This window comes from Herpailurus yagouaroundi, unplaced genomic scaffold, assembly GCF_014898765.1.
Source record: "Herpailurus yagouaroundi ecotype Mexico unplaced genomic scaffold, PumYag 182, whole genome shotgun sequence".
In the NCBI taxonomy this organism is placed as follows: Eukaryota; Metazoa; Chordata; class Mammalia; order Carnivora; family Felidae; genus Herpailurus; species Herpailurus yagouaroundi.
In genome coordinates, this window is record NW_024412413.1 from 15,624,081 (window position 1) to 15,644,208 (window position 20,128).

At 38.2% G+C, this 20,128-nt stretch overlaps 1 protein-coding gene across 7 annotated transcripts in view; it reads right to left on the reverse strand.

The window, feature by feature from the left end:
- The window catches only part of RIC8B (RIC8 guanine nucleotide exchange factor B), a 102,899-nt gene that overhangs the window by 60,656 nt on the left and 22,115 nt on the right, over positions 1 to 20,128 (reverse strand). For all 7 annotated transcript variants that reach the window (XR_005795315.1, XM_040491001.1, XM_040491005.1 and 4 more), the window contains exon 3: positions 545 to 1,153. Coding sequence is in view for 6 of the 7 variants with exons in the window: in XM_040491001.1 (XP_040346935.1) it covers positions 545 to 1,153 (609 nt within the window). In the remaining variant the exon portion in view is untranslated. The remainder of the gene's footprint in view (positions 1 to 544; positions 1,154 to 20,128) is intronic.

Consider the following 20,128-nt stretch of genomic DNA (forward strand, 5'->3'; position numbering starts at 1 on the left):
TTTCCTAGGACTGTGTACCAGCCTGGATATCTAGTTGTAGTCCTACATTTCTGATAGTTATCTAATACTATAACACTCTAGGAGACTGGGATGATAGGTGATACAGCATCTTTTACTCTACTGAGGAGACATCAATTCTGATTGATCAGTTTTAACTGGCCTGATTATCTTATCTTTTTTTTAAGATGTCAGTCATCATAAATGCCTGTAACTTTATGAACCACATTGTTTTATTTCCCTTCAAATATTATCATTTAAACCTTATTCCTCAAAAAGGCATTAAAAAAAAAGACATGTGATGGTACAACTCAGAAAAGGAACTATATTTGGCATCTTACAAAATAATAATCCATATTAACTATATTGGAATTACATTTTTTTAAATCTATAAAAAACAAATAAAATAAAATATTTGTTTTTTCATCTTCATCCTATTTTTCTAGTAAGTGTTAAACAAATGTCAACTAAAACCTTACAGGCAGCTCTAGGGATGCCCCGGACTAATTAAATAATAGGTAGATAAGAATATTCTTCTCAACCTTACCTCTTTATGTGCCTTCCAACTGTCTACTGTCACATTGAAGAGAGCTTTGAGGGCCTCGATGGCACAGTCTGTCTCCTGAGGTGAAAGAGGAGGTCCATTACGGTCTATGGCCGATTCATACTCATCGGTCCACTTGATGCTAAAGGCACTTTCCAAGATCTGGGTTAGCAGCGCTAGTCCCTGAAGCTCATAGCGCAATTGTGACCTGATGTCGGTGTGCAAAAGTGACAGGAGGAAGAGCAAGCGCAAGTCAAAGCATTTAATGTCACTGATAAACTTTCGGTCCTTGCACTTTCTTAGGAGGTTACAGAGCTTTGCAGCAAGGTTAAGTTCCAGGCTGAGCTGCTGTGCCATCTGACTGTTGAACACTATGTTACACAGACATTTTAATGACTCCACAATAACTGGGAACTCGGACACCTTCTCCAAAGAATCATCCGACTCATTTAGCTTGGCTAGTCGCAGCAGTATCTGCATATTTTCCTTGGTTGTTACAGGAACTAAAACCTTTTTGTCTCTGGAGAGAATGCGGAGAACTTCCAGGCAAGACACTTGACATGTTGTTGGGATGTCCTTTACAAGGACTTTAAATATACCTTCACAGAGTTTCTGAAAAACAAGAATGAGTATGAAAAGTCATTATTTGGCTTAAATGATTTAAAAGAGAATACTTCTCTACCAATGTATGTAATAGCAGTCAGGTTCTGGCTAGAAAAGATTTTTACTTTAAAAAACATTTTTTTTTTTTTTACATTTATTTATTTTTGAGAGACAGAGAGACAGAGCACAAGTGGGGGAGGGGCAGAGAGAGAAGGAGACACAGAATCCGAAGCAGGCTCCAGGCTGTGAGCCGTCAGCACAGAGCCTGACGCGGGGCTCGAACTCACCAGCTGTTGAGATCATGACCTGAGCCGAAGTCGGACGCTCAACCGACTGAGCCACCAGGCGCCTCGATTTTTAATTTTTTAAGTCACAGAATGTTAGAAGTGAAAGAGACCTTAGGGGCACCTAGGTGGCTTCGGCTCAGGTCATGATCTCAACGGCTGGTGAGTTCGAGCCCCGCGTCGGGCTCTGTGCTGACAGCTCAGAGCCTGGAGCCTGCTTCGGATTCTGTGTCTCCTTCTCTCTCTGTCCCTCCCCCACTTGTGCTTTGTCTCTGTCTCTCTCTCCCTCTCTCGAAAATAAACATTCAAAAAAAAATTAAAAAAAAAAAAAAAAAGAAAGAGACCTTATATTTGCTGCACTTCTTTCACTTACAGATATGGAAATTGAAGGCTAGAGAGACTCAATTAGTTGTACAGGGCCAGAGTGAATCGGTCAAGTTTTATATAGCTTTGTTCTCAACAGATTTTTAACATCAGACTACATATAATACCAGGATAGAAGGCAGTTAGTCTGAATCATAGCTGATGGACCCAAAGTACATATTATCTATCTTGCATTTTTTGAAAAATAATTATTCCTGTCATTGCTAAATTTAAGAACCACTGTTCATCTCTCAAAATTCAATGTCTAGCTTTCTTCTCCATAAACTGCAGGTCTGGGTCTCTCAAGCTCATGTCTTATATGTGGAACAAGTAGGTATAACTATTTTACTACTGACCATTTCTGTACCTGTTGCATTTTATAAAAACAACAGCACCAACTAGGACTGATGTAAGATTTTACAAAGTTTGTATTAACCTAGCATCAGACTTTAACTCTTTAAAAAGAGGCTATTCATGGGTCAAGCATTATGATCTTGGCAGGAATCCCAAGCTGTGTGTACCTTCTCAGGTACATCCTAGTAGTACAGCTATGGCAATGTCAACTTTAAATGTACAGTTGACCCTTGAACAACATGGATCTGAACTGCACAGGTCCACTTATACATGGATCTTTTTCAATAAATACAGTATAGTACTATAAATGTATTTTCTCTTCCTTGTGATTTTAACACTTTTCTCTGGCTTACTTTATTGTAAAAGTATAAATCCAATAATATATAACATACAAAATATGCGTTAATCGACTGTTGATGTTATTTGTAAGGCTTCTGGTCAACAGTAGGCTCTTAGTAAGTTAAATTTCTGGAGAGTCAGAAATTATACACAGAATTAAATAAAAAGGTTTTTTTAACATTTATTTATTTTTGAGAGATAGAACACAAACAGGGAGGAGCAGAGAGAGAGAGGGACACAGAATCCAAAGCAGGCTCTAGGCTCTGAGCTGTCAGCACAAAGTCCGACGTGGGGCTCAAACCCACAAGCCGTGAGATCATGACCCCGAACTGAGCTCGGACGCTTCACCAACTGAGCCACCCAGGTGCCCCATATACACAGAATTTTTTTTGACTGTGCAGGGGGTTGGCGCCCATAACCCCCACGTTGTTCAAGGGTCAACTGTACTATTTTCTCTAGATGGAGGTGGGAAGGAAATTAACTTGACAAGCTGAAAAAAATTTGATAATAATGTCAATTCTACCTGCCATCCCTGATGACTAGAAAGGACTTTCATTTAATGTCTTACTAAACTTTTTTGAAGTTTTTTATTTATTTTGAGAGAGTGAGTGAGCAGGGGAGGGGCAGAGAGAGAGGGAGAGAAAGAATCCCAAGCAGGCTCTGTGCTATTAGCACAGAGCCTGATGTAGGGCTCAAATTTATGAACCGTGAGATCATGATCTGAGCCGAAACCAAGAGTCAGATGCTTAGCCAATGGACTGAGACATCCAGACACCCCAAAGCATTTTGTTTTAAAAATGAACATAAGTTTGGGCAGTGGGGACAAGTGTAATGTGCCCATTATAAAAATACAAAAAACAAGGCAATTTTTCTCTAATTTCTGATCTTTCATATCCAAGATAAAAAACAAAACAAAACAAAACAAAACCAATTCTACATACTGTTTCCTATGTGGTATATTTCTGGGGGTGAAGTCAGATAATCTTTGCACCCACATAACTTTATTCAAGAGAGAACTCATCTACATTCCTGTTTAAGAAACACATAATAAATAAGGTATTATAAAATATTATATATGTGAATTTGGAGTTCTACATATCTAGTAAAATAGACATCTTTACCTCCTAACTTTCTAAACCAAAAATAACAACAGCAACAAAAAAATCCCCCCCAAATCTATAGACAATATGATTCCTTTCTTGCTCTACCTTCAGACTCAAGAAAGGGAAAGAACAAAGTATGAATACAAACAGGAAGAGACAAGGCTATAGACCAAATGGACTAAAACATTGGGACATAAAAAGGCTACATGAAAGAAATTAGAAAGCCTACAAAATTTATAGTTAAAAACTACTTCTGGGGCACCTGAGTAGCTCAGTCAGTCTGACTGAGTCAGTCTGACTTCAGCTCAGCTCATGATCTCATGGTTTGTGAATCTGAGCCCTGCATCAGGCTCTCTGCAGTCAGCAGAGCCCTCTTTGAATCCTCTGTCACCCTCTCTCCTTGCCCCTCTCCCGTTCATGCTCTTTCAAAAATAAACAAACATTAAAAAAAAAAACAAAAACGACTTCATTTACAGGTTTCCTGGAGATCAACTGGCAACCAAAGACAAGAGTTCTAATTTTAAAGCACAGTTTTTGGTTATACTTGTTCTTAAATATGCCATTTCTCATTATAGACATGCCTCACATAATGACTGTTAGGTGGCTTTTTATTATAATCATAATGTATCTTGAAAATCAAGCCACTTTTTTGGATGATGACTCTTTCTTCTCTGCCTTTTTTTTTTTACTATAATTCAAAAAATAAAATCAAAGACCTACCCAAAATACAACAAAAGTGATATTTTATAAACACACCTATTGCTGTACTCAATATAATCATTTCTATTCAGAGAATATTATGAAGACCAAATTAATAAATCAGGTATATTTGGATGAATCAGAAAAGTTTTGCTTTGGGGGCACATGGATGGCTCAGTTGGTTAAGCATCTGACTTTGGCTCAGGTCATGATCTCTCAGCCTGTGAGTTAGAGCCCCATGTCGGGCTCTGTGCTGACAGCTCAGAGCCTGGAGCCTGCTTCTGATTCTGTGTCTCCCTCTCTCTCTCCACCCTTCCCCACTCATGCTCTCTCTCTCTCTCAAAATAAATAAACATTGAAAAAAAAAGAAAAAAAAAGAAAAATTTTGCTTTGCATATGTACACCAAGCTAGAGAATTGAAGATGGAGCATTCTTTACACTTTCTCCATCTGTTGAGTGCATGCACTCCTTCTGTGTTTCAAAGATGCTCTTGTATTTCACCTTTATTTTGCCTGAACAGTATTTTTCTATGCTGTGACTATTTTTTTTCAGTTGATTTTATGCTTCCTAAAACATGCTCTGCTCTCTTCAAACACTTTATATAGCCCCTTGATGCCCAAGGACATATCTGGAATGAGCCTAGTGATCCTTTTCCTACTGCTCTGTCACAGACACTCCCCGCTTTTTCTCAAGTGCTCCAAAATGACTCCCAGTCCCTTGACATCTGTCTTGAGCTCCTCCCCTGCTGTTCCTTCTGTGGCATGAAAGGACATGCTACCATGCCCTCTAGTCAGGAGCCCCCCTCTTTTTCTCAGCTTTAGTTTGAAGACTGAGGGGTCTATAAGCTTCCCTAGTCACTCCCTCTTTTGATATTTGTGCTTCCAACAAGATCTTAGTTTTTGCTTTTGTATAGAGTAAGTTATTGGAGCATCTCACTCCTTCTCTAGGCTCCTAGAGAATAGGCCATGTTTTCTGTAGCCCTGTGGCTGGATCAGGTGTGCTATACCTATTTTTAAGTGCAAGATAACCACAAATTTCTAACCTTAAAACTACTACCACCTGACTCTCCAGCATCTTCCAAAGAATGACTCCTTTGTATTTCTCCTCCACCAGCCACCACTTACTATCAAGTCTTCTCTTCCTCTTTTTGCAGGTACAGTAAACTGTTATTACATTAGAGGTTAGGTGTAGACTATTTTTATTTACTATTTTATTTACTTTCAAAATTGTTTTCATTGTTCAACTGATATATATTTTTCAATCTCAAATTATTTTGGTACCTTAGATAATTACAAAACACATTTTTTTCTATCAAAATTAATGGAAATATTTTCTGATTTAACAACTTTCACTTAGAGTTTGGGTTCTCTGTAATGAACGAAAGTCAGAAAGCAAAGTTGAGGTATGCTTACAAAATATTACTAAGAATCAAAGAGTCTGAGAAAAAGCCCTTTTAAAATGCTTACTAGCTTAGCAAGCCATGGCTATTTCTATAAAGTTACACTGTGGACGCAGGAGCAGACACTCAAGAGTAAGATCCCAAATAGTTCCCCAATGTTACTATCAGTACCGCCAAAAAATTTTAGTAATTTTCTCCTGAACTGAAATCCCAGAGTCTACTACAGCAATGGTTGTCAAACTTCATCATGGATCATAATCAGCTAAAGGGATTGTTAAAATACATTGTTATACTTCACCCTCAGAGCTTCTGATTCAGTTGGTCTTGAGTGAGGTTCCAAAATTGGGACTTTTAACAAGTTCCTAGTTGCTGCTGCCAATTCAGAAGCTACACTCTGTGAACCACTGAACTATGGTTAACAATGGACTGACACAACTTGGATGTTAGAGGACTGGGGTTAAGTGAGAGCAATGGACCAGATAAGCTTAGAAAAGTAGGCTGAGTTGAAAGCCATTAATACAAATAACGTTAACTTCTCTTTGATTATCCTCAAGATGAACAGGGTGTCACTGTCTGGTCACATTACCTTTCTTATCTTAAATATTAAAAACTACTCTTAAAAAACTGAGAACAAACTGAGGGTTGATGGGGGTTGGGAGGGAGGGGAGGATGGGTGATGTGTATTGAGGAGGGCACCTTTTGGGATGAGCACTGGATGTTGTATGGAAACAAATTTGACAATAAACCTCATATATTGAAAAAACAAATAAATAAAATAAATTAAAAAAAAAACAAAACACTACTCCACGTGTGAAATATATTACTTGTTTAAGGTCAATGGTCCTGGGCTTGAAACTTGTTCAACTTACCATGGACTCTAGAACCACAGCAGTACTGTGATGAAGGCAAAGCTTCTGGATTTAAACTCCTTGTATTCAAACCTTGGCTCTTCTACCATCTTCTAACAGTGTGACTGTGGCAACTTACTTGGCCTCTCTGGGCCTCATTTACTGTAAGAGCTAAATGATATTCCACATGTATAGCTCTTAGAATAGTGCCTAGAATGTGTAAGTGTTCAGTATAGGTTTATATATTATTATAAAATAAAATCTCAGAGTCCTCAGTTTAGCATTTAAGATCTCCAACCTACTTTTTCAGGCTTCTCTTTCATACTGTGCTTCTATCAAACCCTCCTCTTTAGCTATATTCCTATCCAAATTATCTCACACTAAGCTCTTCTGCTTTCTTACTGCTTCCCCTCTACATGCATCAGTTCTTCTTCCTCTTTGACTATTCAAGTTTTAACCATTCTTCAAAGCTAACCTCAGAATTCACTTTTAAGAAAAATATTTATTTTGAGTGAGTGAGAGAGAGAGAGAAAGTGAGAGAGAGAGAGCGCGCACACACATGAGCAGGGAGAGGGGCAGAGAGAGAGAGGGAAAGAATACGGAGCAGTCTCCACACTGTCAGCACAGAGCCCACCCTGGGGCTTGATCTCACGAACCGAACTGTCAGATCATGACCGAAGCAGAAATAAAGAATTCACGCTTAACTGACAGAGCCACCCAGGTGCCCCTAATATTCACTTTTGATATAAAATTTCTCCTAACCACTTCAGCTCCCAACATTCTTTCTCTCCAAGGAATACCCAAACCATAACTTATAGCAATCATTTGGTGCTCTGTACATTCTTCCTGTTACTACTAAAAGCTCTCTGATGGCAGAAAGGACACTTTTTTTTTTTTTTCAAGACAGAAGAAAATATAAATTGTAGTGGTTTCTGAATTAGAGTTGGGTATATTACTAGGCTCTGCTGCTGTGTAATTCAGACATGCTATTTAACTTCTTTGAGCCTCACTGTCCCATGTGTAAAAAGGGAATAGTATCATCTATATCTCATAGGGCTATTGTGAAATAGACTCTGGGACATAATAAGTACTCTGTAAATGGTGATTATTATTATTCATATTCTTCATAATCCTTGTAGCCCTCAGTAGAGCAACTAGCACACAAGTTAGCACCCAAAATATAAACTGACTAGATAAAGTTCTTCAAATCTAAAGGATTAGTAGAAGTCTATTAATGTTGTCTGGACACTTCTCCTTTCTAAGAAGGAAAGAGAAGTAGTAAAGGCTATTCGTGTGATTGGACTAGTAAGATGGTTTGTCTCATTGGGTAAAAATGTCTCTTTATATGAGCAGAACTTAGATGTCTTCATATGAAGTTCTTTTTTTCTGAAGAGGTTAAATAACTTAAATATATATGTTCTTTAAAATGTAAAATGCACCAGGGAGCCTGGATGGCTCAGTTGGTTAAGTGTCTAACTTCAGCTCAGATTATGATCTCATGGTTCATGGGTTCAAACCCTACATCAGGCTCTGTGCTGACAGCTCAGAGCCTGGAGCCTGCTTTGGATTCTGTGTCTCTCGCTCTCTCTGCTCCTCCCCTGGTCATGCTCTGTCTCTCAAAAATAAATAAATGTTAAAAAAAAAAGGGAAAAAAAAATGTAAAACGCACCAAACTATTAAAGAAAATAGAAAAACAGTCATAATTACACCAGCTAATGTGTGTGTGTATAATTTTTTAATTTCTTTTTGAGAAAGTGAGCGAGCACAAGCTGGGTAGGGGCCATGCCCAGCATGGAGCCCGATGCAGGACTCACAACTGTGTGATGATGACGTGAGCTGAAATTAAGACTTGGACATTTAACTGACTGAGCCACCCAGGCACCCCTAGCGGGTATATTTTATAATGCAGGAGACAGAAGTATTTATTCTTAGTCAATCTACTTGATTATCAGTAACATATGCATATTACTTTAACACAGAATTATAATCATAACGTGTATATATTTTGTGTCCTGACTTTTTAATTTTTAATTTAATTATTAGCATTTTTCCACATTGCTACAGGATCCTTATATAAATAATTTTAAATAGATGCAGTTATATTAAATGACTTCTGTTCTCAGTAAGCCTCTACCATGAAATATAGCAGAATCCAGAAAGAGCAGTGGACTTACCAGCATCAAAAGGAGTGGTTTCATAATGGGTGGTTTTGTAAGTGTACAAAAAACTTCTTATATATGTTCTTCAATGTAAGAAATGATCACTAAACACTTACCTAAACTATTGTCTAAGGACACTTAACTAAGAAATAGAAGGCCAGGACTTAATCCAGATTATCTGACTCCAATGTGATTTCCACTTCATGTCAATGATTGTACCACAGCGTTCTCTCATTTATTAAAAATATGATCTTGAGTATGTCACTCTATTTGGCCTCTTTCTTCATCTATATCATGCATTAAGAATTTCTAAGGCAACCTTCTTCCAGCTCCAGGATGGTAAGCTCTTCACTATGAATCTGTAAAACTAAGATCAGCTTTGGCTTTTGCTATGAAGTAAGCAGAACATGCTATAAAGCATAGATGAACATTCAAATGATCTATCATGATTTATATACTGTTTTAAAAGGTGATTTCTAAAAATATTAAGAAATTAAAAGTCAAATTTTATACATAAAAAAGGGTCTTTGCTTAAAATACAGACATAATAGGGGGTACCTGAGTGGCTCAGTCAGTCAAGCATCCAACTTCAGCTCAGGTCATGATCTCACAGTTTGTGAGTTTGAGCCCCACATTGGGCTCTGTGCTGACAGCTCAGAGCCCGGAGCCCACTTTGGATTGTCTCCTCTCTTTGCCCCTCCCCAACTCACACTCTGTCTCTCTCTCTCTCTCAAGAATAAATAAACATTTAAAAAATTAAAAAAAACATACAGACATAATAGTTTCCTATACTCTGGCAACCCGACATATAAGTGCTACTCAAACGTGTCTACAGATTGGTGCCAGTTCACAAACTGTTACTGGACTGCATTGAGATAGGTACACAAACTGAAAATAGGTATAAAAAAATTGAGTTTGCATTTAGAAACATTTATAGTAATCTGACTTTGCTGTGACTATTAAAGGATGTGGTTATCTCTTTTAATGTTTCATTTTTATTGTATTTTATGGAAGCACTGGTCTACTGCAAATTAGGGAAAAATTAACAAACAAACAAAAACCTTGGCCCTTCACCATAAGTAATTTAAGGAGCACTGTTCTAGAGAATGCATTTTATACTGTATAAATTTTCTTGAACTATATAACGAAAGTAGTAAAACTAACTCAGATCCCATGGTAATGAGGGACTGTCTCATAAACATGCTTATCTAAGATTTAGTTTAATTCCTCAACACTATATTGAAAAACTATTATCAGTGTCCACCAAAATCCATTCTCCCCTTCAGATATAGTAACAGAAGTGTGGCAAGACCCACGAGTGCCTACCTATGACACATTCCTCACCTGCTCTGAGGCCATATGACCATATGACTCAGCTCTTGCCAATGGAATGTATGTGAACACGTTGCAAGCCATTTCTGGGTTTGGGTCTTTAAGACAGTGAGCATTCTTTCTCTACTTTCTTGTCCTATTCTGTAGCCCAGAACTTGGAAGTGGCAGCCCAGTATATGCTAGGACAATGCTGAGATAGTGAAGCATGACTTGCAAACTCACAAGGAAAACAGGGCAACTGAATAAATTTACAGAGCAGAGTTATTCACCTACCTAACCAGATCGGATCACCTCAGAACTATCACTTGAAAAGGTAATAAAACACCAATATTCCTCAAACCACTTCTATCTTGGGGTCCCTTTGTTGCATCAGGTTAGCTTTAAATTTAAATAAAATGCACCTTTGAAATACAATGTCTCATCAAGATCTCACAGAGAACCTCTTATGCCAGCATTCCATAAGTAACAAAAGTTATATTTCACCTAAATGATGAAGCAACTACTCTCTATAACTAATACTAAAAGTTAGTCCAAGTTAGCCTAGTTGTGCTATGGCTGGTTTATATATTCATTTGTTTACCTATTCATTCATTCATTCATTCATTCAAGAAGACACCAAGTATCTAATAAATCCAAGGTAAAATCCTTGGTACTGGGTAGCCAATAGCAAGCTTCTAAGCAAATTAAAATTGAATGGGGGAGCATTTACAAAGAAATACAAGCCATGGATTAATGTGATAAGTGCTCTGATAGGTCTAAGCCAGAAGTTTTCAGCCTTAGCACTACTGACCTTTTGGACTACATAATTCTCTCAGAATATGTATAAGAAATTTAATAGCATCATTGGCCCCCACCCACTAGATACCAGTAACACCCCCTCACTACCACTACCTAATACAGCAATCAAAAGTGTCTCCACGACTACAGATGCTGGCAAGGATGTGGAGAAACAGGAACCCTCTTGCACTGTTGGTGGGAATGCAAACTGGTGCAGCCACTCTGGAAAACAGTGTGGAGGTTCCTCAAAAAATTAAAAATAGATCTACCCTATGACCCAGCAATAGCACTGCTAGAAATTTACCCAAGGGACACAGGAATGCTGATGCATAGGGGTACTTGTACCCCAATGTTTATAGCGGTGCTTTCAACAATAGCCAAAATATGGAAAGAGCCTAAATGTCCATCAACTGATGAATGGATAAAGAAGATGTGGTTTATATATACAATGGAATACTACTTGGCAATGAGAAAGAATGAAATCCTGCCATTTGCAGCAACGTGGACAGAACTGGAGGGTATTATGCTGAGTGAAATAAGTCAGGCAGAGAAAGACAGATACCATACGTTTTCACTCATATGTGGATCTTGAGAAACTTAACAGAAGACCATGGGGGAAGGGAAGGGAGAAAAAGAAAAGTTATAAACAGAGAGGGAGGGAGGCAAACCATAAAAGGCTCTTAAATACAGAGAACAAACTGAGGGTTGATGGGGAATAGGGGAGAGGGGAAAGTGGGTGATGGGCAATGAGGAGGACACTTGTTGGGATGAGCATTGGGTGTTGTATGGAAGCCAATTTGACAATTTTATATATATATATATATATATATATATATATATATATATATACACACACACACACACACATATGTGTGTATATATATATACATATGTATATATGTATATATATATACATATGTATATATATATATATATATACACACACACACACACACATACATATATGTATATATATATATGTATACACACACACACACACACACACACATATATATAAAGTGTCTCCAGAAACTGCCAAATGTCTCTTGGGGAATAAAATCACTTCCCAGTGAGAATCACTGATTTAAGTGTAAAAAACTATGGTAATACAAATCTAAGGCACCTAATCCAACTTATGGGAGGGATACAGACCAACTCAGGGAAAGAGTTCTTAAGGAAGTGACATCTAAGGTGAGATGTGAAATGTACACATTCAATTTCCTCTCAATCATTTAACAATACTTGAATGCCTACTATATTCAAGGCACTGTGTAATGTGAGAGCTGTACGGTGGTGAACAAAACAAACATTATTCTGTTATGTGTTATGGGGATGACAGTCTAATGGGGAAGACAAACAAAAAATTAAAGTGTTATAAGAGAAATGAAGAGGATGGTATGATAGAAAATCACTGGAGAAAGGATCCATTTTAAAGTGATATTTAAGCCAACTTCTGATGGTGAGAAGGTGCTAAATGTGCAAAGAAAGAGCACTGCAGACAGAGTCTGGTGTGTTTAAGGTCTTGAAAGCCAGGGTGGGTGATGTTAGTGGCAGAGTGCTCTGAGATGTAACTGGAGAATAACCTGGCACCAGACCACGTGGAGGTTTACAGTCCATGATAAGGAGATTAGACTTTAACTGCTATGAAAAGTCACTAAAGGAGTTTAAGCAGAGACATACAACCCAATTAAAGCTTTTTAGAAAATCACACTGCCTGGGGCATCTGGGGGGCTCAGTCAGTTAGGTGTCAACTTTGGCTCCAGTCATGATCTCACCGTTCGAGGGTTCGAGCCCCACATCAGGTCTCTCTGCTGTCAGTGCCGAGCCTGCTTGGGATCCTCTGTCCCCCTCTCTCCCTGCCCCTCCCCAGCTCGTTCTCTCTTTCAAAAATAAACGTAAGAAGAAAAAAGAAAAGAAAACCACACTGGCTGCTGTGTGGAAAATGGATTGGAAGGGAACAAATACAGCTTCAACTAGAATGGAAGCAGCAGAGAGAGAGAAAGGTAGATGGATTTGATATGTATTTTTGACAAACAGGTTTTGGGGAAAATTATGTATAGACACATTAAGTTTGCAATGCCCACAGAGATGTCAAGTACAAAGTTGAATATGTGGCTGAAGCCCTAAGCAGCCATCAGGGCTACATCTTCTCTATGAGTAAAGGTGCTTGGAGCTATAGGAATAGATTGCCTACAGTAAAATACATAGAAAATAGAAGGAAGATGATAGAGCCATGAAAAATGCCACCACTTAGAGGCTGGGAGGAGGAGAACTTGATAAAAGAGATTAAGAGTTACAGCCAGAAGCAAGAGGAAATTTAGGAGTGTGGTGCTCTGGAAGACAATACAGGAAAGAAAATATTTTATAGAGGGAGTAGTCAACTGTTTCCAATGCTGATGAAAGATCAAGTAGTGTAAGGATTTGGCAATGCTAGATCACCAGTGACCTTGATAAAAGCAGTTTCTACATAGTATTTGGGAAATGAGAATGTGCAGACAGACGTACATACCTTTCAAGATGTGACTATAAAGAAACAGAAATTGAATGGTAGTAAGAGCAACTATAAGATAAAGAGAGGTGGTTTATTTTTCTTTTCCTTTTTTTTTTAAAGAGAGGATATACTAGTCCATGTCTGTATGATGAAGAGTTGGAATTAATCCAGAAGGAAATGGGGAACTTATTACAAGGTATTAAGCAGGGGGATGACATTAGATTGTGCTTTGAAATTATCATTCTGCTATAAACATTGGGGTACAAGGGCCCCTATGCATCAGCACTCCTGTATCCCTTGGGTAAGTTCCTAGCAGTGCTATTGCTGGGTCATAGGGTAGGTCTATTTTTAATTTTTTGAGGAACCTCTACACTGTTTTCCAGAGTGGCTGCACCAGTTTGCATTCCCACCAACAGTGCAAGAGGGTTCCCATTTCTCTACATCCTCTCCAGCATCTATAGTCTCCCAATTTGTTCATTTTAGCCACTCTGACTGGGGTGAGGTGATATCTGAGTGTGGTTTTGATTTCTATTTCCCTGATGAGGAGTGATGTTGAGCATCTTTTCATGTGCCCGTTGGCCATCTGGATGTCTACTTTAGAGAAGTGTCTATTCATGTTTTCTGCCCATTTCTTCACTGGATTATTTGTTTTTCGGGTGTGGAGTTTGGCGAGCTCTTTATAGATTTTGGATACTAGCCCTTTGTCTGATATGTCATTTGCAAATATCTTTTCCCATTCTATTGGTTGCCTTTTAGTTTTGTTGATTGTTTCCTTTGCTGTGCAGAAGCTTTGTACCCCAATGTTTATAGCAGCACTCTCAACAATAGCCAAATTATGAAAAGAGGCTAAATGGCCATCAACTGATGAATGGATAAAGAAATTGTGGTTTATACACACAATGGAATACTACATGGCAATGAGAAAGAATGAAATATGGCCTTTTGTAGCAACGTGGATGGAACTGGAGAGTGTTATGCTAAGTGAAATAAGTCATACAGAGAAAGACAGATACCGTATGTTTTCACTCTTATGTGGATCCTGAGAAACTTAACAGAAGTCCATGGGGGAGGGGAAGAAAAAAAAAGAGGTTAATAAGAGACTCTTAAAAACTGATAACAAACTGAGGGTTGATGGGGGGTGGGAGGGAGGGGAGGGTGGGTGATAGGTATTGAGGAGGGCACCTTTTGGGATGAGCACTGGGTGTTGTATGGAAACCAATTTGACAATAAATTTCATATTAAAAAAAAGAAATTATCATTCTGATGGTAATATGGAGAATGAACAAGAAATGGGACAGAACCAGAAAAAGTTAATGAGATGAGAAATGATGGTTATGTGAACTAAGCAGAGAAGTAGAAAGCTAAGAGACTGTGAGGGGCATCTGGCTGGCTCAGTTGGTACAGCATGTGACTCCTGATCTTGGGGTCATGAGTTCAAGCCCCACATTGGACATTGAGCCGACTTAAAAAAAAAAAAAAAAAAGGAAAGCTAAGAGATTTTAAGGAAGTAGAACTGACTGGATGATTGGTGGAGTGGTCATCAGGGTGGAGAAGAAAGAGGAGACAAGGAATGTCTCAGATTTCTAACTTGGACAACTTGGTTGACAGAGGTCTTAATCATTCAGGAGATAGGGAACCCATTTTCTAAAGCTGGCAGCAAAAAGAGAATGATATTGCTTGGTAGACATTTTTCTTTAATCGCCCCACAGTGGACACCTCAAATAAAATACATCTAAACTCATTATCTAGGAAGGGGTCAGATCCTCCTCCAACATATATCCATCTTTCTAAAACTCACACTCAATTTACTGTCACATTATCCTTGACCTGGGCTGAGAAACCTACTCTCTACTATCTATGTGAACATATGTGCCTTTTCTCATGTTACTTCCTGTACATAGCATGTCTTCTTAAACCCTGACCTTCCGAAATAATTTGTTTCTTCAAGGCAAATGTCATCTTTGTAAGCTTAGAAGTAACCTCTTCTATCTCTACCACTTTTATAGCACTTAACACCTCTGACCTTGAATTATATTTATGGAGACTTCTTATCACTTTCATCAGTTTTGGGCGGGCAGGATTTGTCTGATATATTTCTTTTTCTCCCACAGGTACAAAGATGCTGTCAAATATGTTGAATATGGGGGCGCCTGGGTGGCGCAGTCGGTTAAGCGTCCGACTTCAGCCAGGTCACGATCTCGCGGTCCGTGAGTTCGAGCCCCGCGTCAGGCTCTGGGCTGATGGCTCAGAGCCTGGAGCCTGTTTCCGATTCTGTGTCTCCCTCTCTCTCTGCCCCTCCCCCGTTCATGCTCTGTCTCTCTCTGTCCCAAAAATAAATAAACGTTGAAAAAAAAATATGTTGAATATGTACTTACAAACATATATACGAAGTGCAACATCTTCAAAGCACTATATGCTAAACACAGAGTTTTATGTCCACATAGGCCATTAAAGTTCTGGGCTTAATTCCTAGGTACCACTTATTTGTGTGATTTTTAATAAATTGGTCATGTTTTTAAATTTCCTTATCTGTAACATGGGTATGATGGTACCTACTCATAGGGTTGTTGGGGGAATTAAATGAGATAGTGTGCATGTGCTGTTCTCAGATAAAATAAATACCCAATAAATGTTATTTAACATCATAACTACAATGCATTACCATATACTTTAGTAAAAGGCTACATGCTATAATAAAGAATATGACTTCCAGAGTCAGTCTTCACTTTGCTGTATTTTTTACCTGCGAGATCTAGGAAGTTACTTGATTTTTCTGAGCTTTAGTTTCATTATGTTTAAAATGGGGATAATATGTATTATGGTGTTGTTTTAGTAAATAAGATGTTGGTACATAGTAAGAGCTAAAATTGTACACTTCCAAGAACAAGACCTATAATTAAAGATCTCAGCCAACAGTACTATCTTGAAGGAGGCTTATTTTTATGATTAAAATAATATGCCTATATGTAGGTTTGACATCTAGTTTTCTCTTCAACATCAGGGTTTATCAAAAGGATGTAATGAGCTGAGACTTTTAAAAGTCTTTACTATTATTTAGGAAATTCAAGTAAAGATTTATATATTAATTTAGAATAAAAATGGGGCAATAATTGAATAATTAAATCAAAATGAAACAATAGTGAACAGAGAAAGTGAACATTGCCAAAGACATGCACGAATGTCTGTTTTATTTATAAGAAACAGGAAAATGCAGTAACTTTCCAGTTTGAGCTGGAAAGAGGGGCAGGGTACACACACAGCACAGGCACAGAGTTCAACTTGGCAGTAACCCAATGATAACTACAGGCCAGAAAACAGCTGAAGAGCCAAACAAAATGAGTGTAATTTACAGAATCAGAATATTAAGAGTTAGAAAGGCTTGCGGTCCAGGAGTTCGAGCCCCGAGTCAGGCTCTGGGCTGATGGCTCAGAGCCTGGAGCCTGTTTCCGATTCTGTGTCTCCCTCTCTCTCTGCCCCTCCCCCATTCATGCTCTGTCTCTCTCTGTCCCAAAAATAAATAAACGTTGAAAAAAAAAATTTAGAGTTAGAAAGGGCTATAGTGACTATTTAATAATAACACGCACTAGCAGTTGCAAAAGGTGCTATAAAAAAGTAGATATTGGGGAGATTAAGTCTGAGAAACTTATAAAGCTTATTAAAGTATTAAAGATTCTCAGATGTACTATGGAAAATAAACCTGTTTAATTTTTTAAAACTGCTATTTCCTTTATTTGTTTGACAACAGAATCCTTTTAAAAAATAATACCTAATAGGGGCACCTGGGTGGCTCAGTCAGTTAAGCGTCCGACCTCAGTTCGGGTCATGATCTCACAGTTCATGAGTTCGAGCCCCACATCTGGCTCTGTGCTGACAGCTCAGGGCCTGGAGCCTGCTTCAGATTTTGTATCTCCCTCTCTCTCTGTTCCTCCCCTGCTCACACTCTGTCTCTGTCTCAAAAATAAATAAAGATTAAAAAAAAATTAAAAAAAACCCCAAACCTAATAATATACTCAGGACTTGGGAATATTTCTTTTATTTTACAGACATGAAAACTGACTCCCAGGGAGGCTAAATTATTTGCCTAAGATAGCACAGAATGCTAGAACGGGAAACTCAGATTCTTACCTGTCAGTCCTACTCTCTTTTCATTCTACTGGCATCTGGTGATGTGTAAGAAATAAAGCAAAAATGGGTGTTCCAACTTTGAAAGCAATTCAGGGTTAAGCTAGGCCTGTGAAAGGAATTATTGAGGACTGATTTTTTTTTTCTCCTTAAATGAACAGACTTAAGTCCTTAAACATGGTTCTACTTATTATCACTTTTTTATTATTATTTAATGTTTCTGTTCTTCTATTTTCACGGAACTGAATACCTATTCTCAGAGTCTACTACTTTCTCTTTAATAAGAATGGACTCCTGCCCACCACACTTTTTGTCCATTATGTCCACAACATTAGCCACATGTTTGATTTATGCTCTTGCTCCAACCAGTGCTCCTATAGTGATGGGATAGGACCCTGCTCTTAAAATAGACTATGCACATTCATCTGGGAGATGTGGCACAGTGCCAGGGATACTTAAAGTCACAGGGCAATCCTAGTACATCCTCTTTAACCACTGGTTTACTAAAAGATTTAGTGGGGGTAGGGTGGGGAAGAATTTCTACATGAAAGTAAATACATTAAAACTCAATACAAAAAGTCACATGAATTTTTGAGATTAAAAAATAAGATATAAAAGGAATATTGTAGCTAAGGCAGGATCCATTGAATGATTCTTCCCTGGCCTCTCAAGGTTGTGCCTACTCTCTCCTCTGATGGATGTCACTAGATATATATTCCACAGGGATCTAATTTTAGTTCATAACTGGACTTGAAGGTCAGCCACCTAAATCTGATAGTTCTAAACTTTTGCCCTCTCTGTACAGCACGTGTGTGTGTGTGTGTGTGTGTGTGTGTGCGCGCGTGCGCACGCAAGACAGAGAAAGAGAGGTATTAAATTCTAAAATAAGCTTACTATAATTAACAGAACAATGTTGTCAGTTCTGTAAGACAGACCTATTAAAAATTTGTATTTTACAAAAATGTTAAACAATCACTGACTCACTGCCAGAATTCTAACCTGGGTTTTTAGTAAAGGTTGGAGAAAGGATTCTGAAGGTCAAATTTAGAATTTCTTTATAAAAAGATAAAGATTAAATTTTCTAAATGAATACTCATGCAGCTGGGTCTATATGATATTTAACTTACTCTTATTTCTATATACTTGTGGGTTTCTTTTCCCTGCTTGTAGTATGGGAAGTGATGGTACTTCTCACTTTTTATGTAATGGATACTGTCCTTGTGAATAAGGTTTATCTCACTTCCTAAATTTCACCTCTAGTTTACCTTACTCCACATGTACATTTTTCAGTAAGACAATCCTTCTGGCTATGTTCTATACCATGGTAATCTTGCCAAAAATATTGAAGAGAAAGTGCAGACGAACAACAATTATGTAAGTTTGGCTCAAGTTTGTTTGCTAATTAGCAGTCCTGAGAAAGACATGTTGCATCATCAGGAGTTCATTAAGGGATAGCAAAGACTGCTTAGGTGCAAATGAAAACTCACAAAATCTGCTGCCCATCCTTTCTCAACTGAGGGCAGAAATGGGCATGTCAAAACTTTTTATTTCTCTTCAAATACAGTACCAGCCAACTCTGCTTCTCTTACTATTTAAGAGTCTTTTTTTTCAGAAAGCCTTTTTCTATTAAAATATAGTTTAGTATTTTAAGTTAATATATCAGCAAATACAGAAGTATCATCATTTGTTGTTTATTATAATTTACCAAAGAAGGGCTCATTATCTCATTAATCTTTAGTGAATTCTTAACATAAGCTATAGTTTGATCACGCAGTATACTAACAAGGCTGGAAGATGGACACTATTACAACACATACCTGGTATCTTAGTGGCTAATACAGATCAAGGTCCTACAGATCTCTATAGCTCCTTTGCCTTTTTGCCTAAAAGTTTATCCAAGTCTTTCCTATATAGTCTCTTTAGGATTTCCCTGCTTTGTCTCCAATGCCATCTACCCCACAACACTCAACTATTCAGTCTGTACTAGTTACTCTATCTCTGAATCTAGTTCCCAGCTCTAATGTCCCAGGTGACAGAAGATAGTCAGGGGCTCTGATGGTAAGCTGATGTTTACCATGATGTTTTTGTCCCCATTAAATTCAGATGTTGAATCTCTAACCACCAATATATTGGTATTTGGAAATGGGCCTTTGGGGAGGTAATTAGGGTTAGATGAGGTCATTAGGGAGGGGCGCTAGTCCAATGGGATTAGTGCCTTTGAAAGAAGAGACCCTGGAGAGCTAGCTCACTCACACTTTCCCTCTACCCCTCTCTGCACAAAGAGATCATGTGAGCGCACAGTGAGATGACAGCCATTTACAAGCAAGAGAAAAGGCCTCAGGATGAAATCTGCTGGCATCCTGATCTTGGACTTCTTAGCCTTTAAAACTGTGAGAAATAAATTTTGCTGATTAAGCCACCAGTCTATGGCATTCTGTTAACAGCAGCCAGAGCAGAATAATACAGCTGAGAACAGGGACAAGAGGGAAGTTAAGTTGTCCCAATGAGACAGTTGTGAGATTTTAGGGATCCTCAAAGGCACAAGAAGACACTAGCGATATAGCAAGAAAAGCACAGAACAGACTATTTAGATTCCCTCTAGTCCCTAGCTCTACTATTTTCTGAATTTGGATCTGGAGCAATTTTCTTAATCTATCTGAGGCTAAATTTCCTCATATGTAAGATAGAAATATACCTGTGTCACAGGGTTATTT